General features: G+C 41.7%; 2 protein-coding genes across 4 annotated transcripts in view; one reads left to right on the top strand and one right to left on the bottom strand.

Moving 5' to 3' along the window:
- The first annotated feature begins 470 nt into the window (after nucleotides 1-470).
- Nucleotides 471-2,953, top strand: b9d1 (B9 protein domain 1). Its single transcript, XM_080044376.1, has 7 exons — nucleotides 471-632; nucleotides 784-852; nucleotides 1,189-1,300; nucleotides 1,415-1,511; nucleotides 1,890-1,952; nucleotides 2,081-2,148; nucleotides 2,355-2,953. The coding sequence occupies exons 1-7, from the start codon at nucleotides 483-485 to the stop codon at nucleotides 2,510-2,512; spliced, it is 717 nt and encodes a 238-aa protein (XP_079900502.1). The 5' UTR covers nucleotides 471-482; the 3' UTR covers nucleotides 2,513-2,953.
- An 84-nt stretch (nucleotides 2,954-3,037) lies between these two features.
- epn2 (epsin 2) overlaps nucleotides 3,038-9,550 on the bottom strand; it is a 28,075-nt gene continuing 21,562 nt past the window's right edge. For all 3 annotated transcript variants that reach the window (XM_080044149.1, XM_080044148.1, XM_080044150.1), the window contains exons 9-10: nucleotides 7,802-8,029; nucleotides 3,038-7,090 (exon numbers count right to left, since the gene is read on the bottom strand). In XM_080044149.1, the coding sequence (XP_079900275.1) occupies nucleotides 6,750-7,090; nucleotides 7,802-8,029 (569 nt within the window). In that variant the 3' untranslated portion in view covers nucleotides 3,038-6,749. The remainder of the gene's footprint in view (nucleotides 7,091-7,801; nucleotides 8,030-9,550) is intronic.

Genomic DNA, 9,550 nt, shown 5'->3' with positions numbered 1-9,550 from the left:
TAAATTACCAGCATATATTTTGCTTTACTAAAATAAATCTCAACACTCACTTCGTGTTTCCAGTCGCATCTCGTGGCCTTCCTCGTGGAATACATTGTGCCTGTTGGGTTCATTACTTTCATGAAAAAGAAAGTAGTAGACCATTTGCAACTGGGACCACGTAAATTATGACTTAAAAGTAGCACTGTGACAGTGGTAGCCTAAATCAACTATGGGTCAACAAGGTATGCTGTAGAACCAAACTTCCGTCGCAGGTGGATGCTGCCTGTTGCCTTTTGCTTCAGGTAGGCTTGTTTTTGAGCAAGCGTTGATTTGTTTATTTGGTACCCTGCCGCCATCTTGTGGACGTATCCATATTAGTCTATGGACCTCGGCACGTCCGCTCTGTTTGGACCTCGCGGGTAGCCATAGGGAGGAGCAAACGTCGCCCGTAGCAACCTATTATATTAGGTCCATGGTAGCAACAGGAAAGGTTTAGGTGGATGAGGAGCAGCAGGATTTTTCCAAAGTGGGTTGAATTACTCATAACGAAGACCGCTCACATTTTCACTTTGGTAACTACTGACGGGATGGCCGCAAGCAACCCGTCAGTGTTTCTTCTCACGGTGAACGGACAGATTGAGGGAGCGAACGTGAGTTAAATAGCCTCGCCTAGCTTAGCAGCTAATTTCAGCCCAGCCACACTCAAACACCAGTTAGGTTACACCTTGCCTTGGCGTGAATGTGTCTGTTTGTGGTTCGTTATACGTATAAAGGTGATATGTTTTTTTTTTTGTATTTCAGTTTCCTGAGTACGACAACCTGTACTGCAAATATTGTTTTGTCTATGGCCACGACTGGGCTCCCACCTCGGTGAGTGACTCGTTATTTGTGTTGTGTTTCAGATTTATATGATCATGTTTTTGTCCAACTATGTTAGCTATATTATAATGTTAACTATACAGCTAGTTAGTCTAAACTCATGCATTTTTTACCCTTTTACTATCGTCATTGTCCTCTTTTCAACTCAAACCAAAAGTAATTAATGTCATTTTTAATTGGTCTTTCATTTAATTCCATGTTGCATAAAACAAATCTAACTGGGCTTAAGCTGTAGGAACCCTGATGCAACCCTTTACAAATTAAAGAAATGAAGGGTGAAAATAAGCTCTGGTTTCTGTTATAAAGTGTTTGTGTGTTTCTCTGTAGGGCTTGGAGGAAGGCATCACTCAAATAACCTGTAAAGGCAGTCAGTCCTCACACAAATTGATCTGGAACTTTCCACTGGAGACAACGTTTAAGAGCACAAACCCCTCTGGATGTGAGCCTTCATTCGTACATTAATATTAACATGATAACTGAGCTTCCAGTGAAGCATGATGGGTCCTTCGGAAAGCACCATTTGATCACTGAACCACAATTTTCATTTTCACAGGGCCTCAGCTCGTGGTGAGCGTGTACGGCCCGGATGTGTTTGGCAACGATGTGGTCCGGGGCTACGGAGCAACACACATCCCCTTCACACCTGGACAGTCAGTATTACCTTTTACTACCCCGTCTACTTCCTCGTCTTTTTAAGGGAACTCCCGTCCAATTTTTTTTTGGACTAGTGCTTGCATTTAAGTGACTAGTTAGTATACATTCACATCACTGCCTCAACCCCTTTAATGCCCTCACCAAGGAAAAAATAATCTACTGTACGGGTTTTGTATTTCATATAGGCCTCCCACCAAACAGTTGACATTAAAGGGTTACCAAGGGGATGATGCTCATTTCCTTCACAAAACCTAGGCTTGAAAATAGTAAAGTATAATCTGATTGTTTGTTTTCGCTTTTACATTATTATTCTTGTTTAATATCTATTAGAGAAGAGTCCTTCATTCCTTTTTTTTTTCTTCATTTTATCTCAGACATACACGAACGATACCTATGTTTGTTCCCGAGCCCACATGGAAACTTCAGAAATTTACAAGGTAAGATATAGTGTGTGTGTGTGTTGCTTTTTTTGTGTTGTGCCTGCAGTGCTGGGTAAAGCATTCGATTATTTTAGCACTATCAAATTCAAATATCTCTGTAGTTAACACATTTTCCTCTTGTTCAGCTGGCTGTTGGGACGGCGGCCCGAGTACACAGACCCTAAAGTAGTGGCCCAGGGTGAAGGCAGGGAAGGTTTGTTAAGGTTTTTTTAACGTTGGTAATAGTAATATGTTAATTGTATAGTGATTCTTACCTCTTCAATGTTCAATACATTCTGTTGAACCAAACAAACTACCTAAAAACAGCAAATAGTTATTTATACATATTACACACACAGCACTGTTTCTTCAAAATATATTTACACTGAAATATGTTTCCCATAATTTTGTGTTTTGCAGTGACGCGGGTTCGTTCCCAAGGCTTCGTCACCGTTTCCTTTCACATCCTGACTAAAGACATGAAGAAACTGGGTTACGACACAGGACCATCCAGCCCTTTAAACACACAGTCAGCCACATCTGGCTGGTCGACTGAGGAGCAGCCATACACAGTGTAAAGACTGGAACTCTGATTTAGAGACAACAAATTTGTTATTTTGGGGGGGGACCTCAAGGATGGTTGGACCCCGCATCAACAAAAGCAAAACACTCATGTTAAATACATACTTGTGGTAATTCACATCCACAATACTGTAATACCGCTGTCACAAAGTGGCAGGAAGTACAAGGCAAACCCCAATCAATCATCAAACACTCCCGTTTCTAGTATTTCTAGTAATAATGTTTGGAAAACAGATTATTTTAATAAGATATTATTAGATGTTATTAAATATAAGCAGTTTCCATATATATTAGTATGGACTTGAATTGTTCTGTTTTACTATATTTTTTACTTTTTTAAATAAACTTGGACTCTTGACTCTTAACTGTTCATATGTGAATGTATTGGTAAATTATTGCAGTAATTTGGATTTAAATCAAATAAACTCCCCAAAAAGTCTCGCATGAAAATGTTAAATATTTCCAAGTCATGTAATGATATTTGGTTAACAAAAAATAAATAAAATACAAGGACACTAGAGTTACAGAGCTGAAGTGATACACATTTTATTTTAAACCAATGCAGCTACAGTTGTCCTCATCCAACAGGGTGCGACCTGCTGCGTTTGTTTGTTTAGATGCCGTTAAAATACCACGGTGACTTTTCCTACAAAAAAAAAACCCATTACACAGAATAATAAAGGTATACAGAGAGAAACAGTATGTTACAATAGTACAAATGATAAATTATATTATACAGTTATAATGCCAACAGGTTGAGCACGTATCTGATACAAATAAAAAAATAAAGCAGCCTGCTCCCAGTATTATGAGAAGGGTAAATAGACAAGACATGGAAAGAATTAAAGGAAGCTTGTTTATGCATATAAAGACAGACAGTCCATAAGTTCAGTTAGTCCTCTTGATAAAAAGCATAGTGAATACATAGTAACACGCAGAGGTTGCTCGCTACACACAGGTCACATTTTCACTGCACCATAGCCACAACTGTGAAACTTGCCAGGGATCAAGAAAAAGTGTTCAACTGCTGTGTTACATGACCATTTGGGAGTGCTGAATTTGTTCAAGACAGCCACGTTTTAGTTTAGTTTTTTTTCTCTCAATGCGTTGATGAAACAACTTCATCCACAATCGCCGGAGTAAAGTTAAAACCTCTGGCTGCAGTGAAATCAAGGCAGGTGGAAAAAAAAAGACGTATCTCCTAGAATATAATAGCATTTCATTAAAGAAGACCTTTATTAGCAAATCTAACTTTGCAAAACACATAAAGCAATAAGTCTTCTATAGCTTGTTTTACTTTTACTTTTCCAACTCCAATTTTTGCATATATTTAGTTGAGATTAAAAGTGTTTGCTGGTCTGCAAGTCAGTGTCACATCAATCCATTCATTCATTCAGGAACTTCCCACCACCCGCTTAAAAATCATTATTACGACCAACACCCCTCAGCATCATCATCAAAATCATACACACAGTTGGAGCTACCCCTCCTTTAAGCCTGAGAGAAACAAAGGTCTGCTTTTAAGTGGAAATACTAAGGGTCCTGCGGTGTAGCCGTCATACCACAGCAGACCAGGAGAGGGCGCCAACACACAACTGAATAAAATAAAGCGTCCCCTCCACAGTAATAACATTGGCAGTGACATCAACAGAAGTGAAGAGAAGGGGATTACAGTGACCTAAAGAGAACAAGGGTTCGTACACCAGGCCCAACCTGTCTGCTGTACTTTATCTGCCCATTTGTCTCAACCAATAGATGCTCAGCTTGCCGTCATTAAATGTGCCAATATTCAGCCAACAATAACACTTTCTTACTTTTACTTTCACTAACTCTTGCACAATTAAATCTGAAATATATATATAAAAAAGTATAATGATGTGAAAAAAGGTGTCTGATATCATGAGCATCCATAAACAGAAGAAAAAAAAGTCAGTGAAGTGTGACCCTACTCATCAATGTGCGACATCCTCAGAAATCACAGTCGCTATGACTTTGGTAACAGTTGTGCTTCTAAGAAGAGAATTACATAGCCTACCCATAGGGTGAAAAGAAAAAGAAAAAAATAACTATGACAAAGAGAACAAAGATGATGCATCGCTTTGCTAGAACACAGCTCCGACACTCCATAGCCAAAGGCTTGGCTATGGATTTACATCTAACGAGTATATAACAAAAAGTAACAACAAAAAAATGAACAACTGTTACATGACATGTCTAGCTGTTTGTTTGTTGCAGAATTCCCTGTGCTATTATTAATAGACTGATAATGGAACAGCCCCCGTGTTAGAGTGTGTTTGAGTGTGTGTCCGCCAGGTAATGTTCTCGTTGATGGGATTAGCCCGCTGTAAATCCAACTCTCCTCACAATGCTCTGAGTGGCTTACATAGCTTTCTTGGCAAACCTGTCACCATGGTAACACTCCTTGATATATGGTAACGTACACAAACAAGCACCCACGTAAGGCTGCAGAAGCCTACAGTATTCCCGTTTTAACTTGTACTTCAGAAATTAACTTAAGCCATTTTTTAAGTCACTTTCGCTTTTACTAAGTAAAAAATGTGGGGAGGAGAGGGATCTTGCTCGTTAAAGTACACTTGGAAGCTAAACATATCTCTCATGCAGACTGTGCGCGGACACACATATACAACCCACCCCCTTCCCTTTGACCCTAGAAACCAAACTTAAAAAAAAAAAAAAAACTATCCCATGATGCCTCACTGCATCCCATGTGTTCAGATAGCAAAATACTGATGCCATCGCAGTTCATGTCTTCTTCTCTGGAACACACCCTGGGGCAGACACTCCGTGACAAATACATCAACATGTGGCTGTTACCATCTGTGCATTGACAGTACACCTGCGCGTGAGCACGTGTTTTTGCACATCTTTTCAAACCCTCCATAGGACAAGGAGTGTGTCTCCTTTGACAAGTGTTCATTGTTTATACCTCAAAGTTCATGTGGAGGGTGAAGGGGGAAAATGTCCAAGTTTGACAGGAAGTGACCGGAAGAGAGTTGTGACTTGAGTGGTACCGAGAGCAGAGGCAGTATGTGTGTGGGTGTCCTCTTTTAAGATGTCATGTGTGGCTCGCCTCCCTCCCTTTAGCTAAGGTGTAACGGTGAGCCCAACAGTCGTGGAAAAAAGAAGAAGAAGAAGAGAAACAAACACCAGAAAAAAAAATTGTGCAAAATCCCTGCTTAGTAACACACGCACGTACACACACAAGAGTATAAACACATCTGACCATCTCTCATCCGTACTCCAGTGTGTGTGTAAGTAAAACCCACCGGAATATACACAGTGTAAAAAGTACTGAGATGTGCGCTCAAACACAGACACACCAGCTGACAGGGTTTAGAAAAGATTAGCTCGAAGGGGAAGAGATAAAGATTCCTGGCGCTGGTACAGTCAAGACTCTGCTGTGTCACTCACCGCACAAGAATAATAGTTGTAATCCTAAAAGGAGGAAGTTAAGGGAGGAGGCGAGTAACCGTGGAATTCTTGTGGGAAAAACTGTAAACACCACTGCTACTGTGGAAGTGTGTAGACAGATGTGAACTCTTTGTGGTCATCAACATCCTTGTCAGATCAGTATGGAACAACACAGGACTAGGCAGCGTGTAGCATTGAGAGAGAGAGAGAGAGAGAGAGAAAGAGAAAGAGAGAGGGCCACAGTATAAGGAGTGTGTGAGGGTAGGAGGAAGGCCAGGGCTGGGACTACCACCTTACTGGGAGTTGGTTAGAAAAAGGGATCAATGGTGATAAGACATCTCCCTTGTTCATTGTGAAGCTTTGTTCAAAAGGTGGGGTCAGTGATTCTGGAGAACGCTTGATGAAAAGAAAACTCACTTTTGGCAAAAACAGTGAATATCTCATCAAAATCCACCAATAATTCAGTGTTAATACACAGCACAGGCTCTTGTTAAACGGGCATTTTGCTAGCTACGGTGGGCCCCTTTGTTTACATACACTTTGTTTACATATCGGTATACAGAGCCTAGATTGTGTAGTAACACCAGATTTTTTTCCTCACTCCACACAGTATGTTCAGGTAAGCAGGGTCGTGAGGAGATATTCACTCATTTTGACCAAAAAATATATTGTTGACAACAAGCATTCTCCAAGCTGACTCCACCTTTAAGGAGACAAGGTGGAAGAAGAGTGGAGAAAGAAAGAGTGAAGGGGCCGGTTACCATAAGGGCAAGTCGTCCCCACAAGACAAGACACCTCCCCTCACAAAAGGAAGGGGTTGGTGGTTCCAGTGGGCTGGTTCCCCGGCTGTGCTGGCATGCTCATCAGGGGCTGGGGCATGGACATAGACATGGAGGCTGGGAGCCCCGCGGTCGCCCCCAGGCTTCCCATACCCATCCCGGGCATGACGCGGCCCATGGGGGCCATGCCCGCCAGGGGGACCATGGTGATGGGCTGAGCGGGCACCGAGGCATGGACCAGAGGCTCGGGCAATCCAAAACCGGCGGGCATGGGGCTGACACGCAGCTGGTTGAGGGTGGGAGGCGCTGGCTGGCTCACCTGGAAGGGGTTGGCTGCTGGAGCGGCCGGAGCAGCAGAGACACCTTAAATAAAAGATGAAACAAACGAAGAAAGCAAAAATGTTAATGAGCTCACAGTAGTCAATGTTTGTGGTTGTGTTACTTAAAAATATTGTTTTATAAAAAAAGTTCAGTGTGTGATATCACAATATTTAGAGGCATCTAGTGGTGAATGTACTAGATTGCAACGCTGCCTTGGTGAGTAAAATACAAAAGGTGCATTTTAAGGCAATAAAAAAACGACTTTCTTTTATTTTCCAGTGATTTTACATCAATTAAACCATACTTCTATATTATATTTCATTTCTAAAAAGTCTGTTATAAAAAAAATGCCAATAAATTATACACACTGCACCTTTAATACTACTTCAGTGAAATTGTATGGAATAAATAATGTATGATGCATCTGTCTGTGACCTCACAGTTTACAGCTAGCATAGCCAGAGAATGGTCAGTGACTCAACATTAAATTGTGCATAGGGGCGTGTCTGCCCATGTGTGTTGAAGCTTGCACATCTCTTTACTTAAAGCCTCTGGAAACATGGTCATAGTAAAAATTAAAATATGATATGATTAAAATATGTTGTGTGCTAAGCTTTAAGGACTGCACCTCCTGGCAAGCATACTTCATTCTCTAAATTGGTACACATTAGCCAGTGTGTCCCATTTGCTTGCCCAAATATATCTAATAAAGTAAACATAGTCATAGGGTAAGAACATTCCTACCCTACATACCTGAAGAGGCTAAGAAGGGGTTGATGACTGGTGGTGGCTGTGGCGGTTTGGTCACTAGAGAGTCCAGATTGACCAGGGCAGCATTAGGACCCAGGAATGACTCTGGGGTCTTTCTGGTGGGGTTGTTGAAGCCAGACATGGAGGAGGGTAGGGGGTCAAAGAGGTCCAAGCTCCCACTGCTGGCCAGGCTGGCCCCGGTGAGAATGGAGGACGCCAAGCCTCCGTCACCTGGAGGGAAAACACACAGCAGTTGTATTTCACTGATGAAAAAGCAGTTTTGAAAGCCGCTTCTTTGAGGGAACAAAAACATTATAAAAACAAACTCAGACGTCATTGATACGAAGATGATGTTGCTCATCTAGTCCTGTGCTGCCCAATAACACCCTGTTATTATAGGGCTACGGTATGAGATGAGAGATACAGCTAAGACTTTTTTTTTTATAGCATACAAATATATAGTTTGCGTTCCACAAACTCACCAGGTTCTGAAACATAACAAATCTGTACTCTCTCTTTCACCAAACCCTTAACATACCTGTACGTAAGGACACGCATTCACATTAAGAGGGGAATAAAAAATGTATCCGATGCAATAAAATTATCAGAAGATGCTTTTTATGGGGGCGACATGTGAGGCAGACAGCCTGGTACCTTCTTTTTTTTTTGGGGGGGGGGAGAGCTGTCAGACAGCAGTGAAGAGGAGAGTTTCCGTGCAAGCTGCCACACACACACACACACACAAGGAAATGTCAAACACAGAAACGGTCTTGTGAAATGCAGCAGAGCCACACAAAAAAAAACTGGGAAAAAAATGGCTCATGATAAGATCACACAGGCCTGGTGTGCAATGTATTAACGTCGCTGTAAATCCTGTGTATTTAAGCCAGCTCTGGCTCTATAATAGTGACATTTTGACAACTCCTCCTGCAGAGGGCTGAAGTAAAGTGTGTTGTACTCAACATGATGTGTGTTTGTGTGTGTGTGTGTGTGTGTGTGTGTGTGTGTGTGTGTGTGTGTGTGTGTGTGTGTGTGTGTGTGTGCACACGCCTGGCTGTGTTTGTGTTCCCTCTCACCTTGTCCTTGACTGTATCAGAAATGTGTTTGTGTTAAGCTGGAGCAAAAGTTAAGACACCAATGTCAAACCTCCCACACCAAGAGATTGCCACACCAACATGAGGGGGAATAAACAGTACACTTAGACCTGGGCCAAACTATTCAATGGAACACCCTATCACGTAACAACCAGAATGGAGGGTCAGTCAAATTCTTGGGATATTTGCTGTTGGTTCAGATGCACCAGTGGAGTCAGAAATTCTGGGGAATGCTTGTCAAAATAGCTTTTTGTCAAACTCAGCCAGCCAGTTTACAGAACATATTAACACTAGATTCTTTAGCGCACAAACAGTACGAACAGGTAACGGATCGTTCACTGATTTGAAAAAAAGTGACTACAAACATTCTCCAGAATGGCTGAACCACCTTTAAAAGCATCACTGCAGTTCAAAAGAAAAGGGGTAATGCATGAATTGGATGACCCAGGTCTAATCGTGTATTTAGCAATAAACACTTAAAGCTGCATGGGTTCACACCACAGTGATATGGGACCAGACCGGAGCAAAAGGGCTACTTTTTTTGGCAGTAGAAAATCATATTTGCTCGGGTCTGGGGAACATTTACATACAAAGACAGGACAATGTCTCATGTGTCATGGTTTCAGACACTGAGGGGAAGAAAACCACACAGACTCCG

The sequence above is a fragment of the Ammodytes marinus genome, assembly GCF_949987685.1.
Source record: "Ammodytes marinus genome assembly, chromosome: 16".
Classification (NCBI taxonomy): domain Eukaryota; kingdom Metazoa; phylum Chordata; class Actinopteri; order Uranoscopiformes; family Ammodytidae; genus Ammodytes; species Ammodytes marinus.
This window is presented reverse-complemented; position numbering and strand designations above follow the sequence as displayed.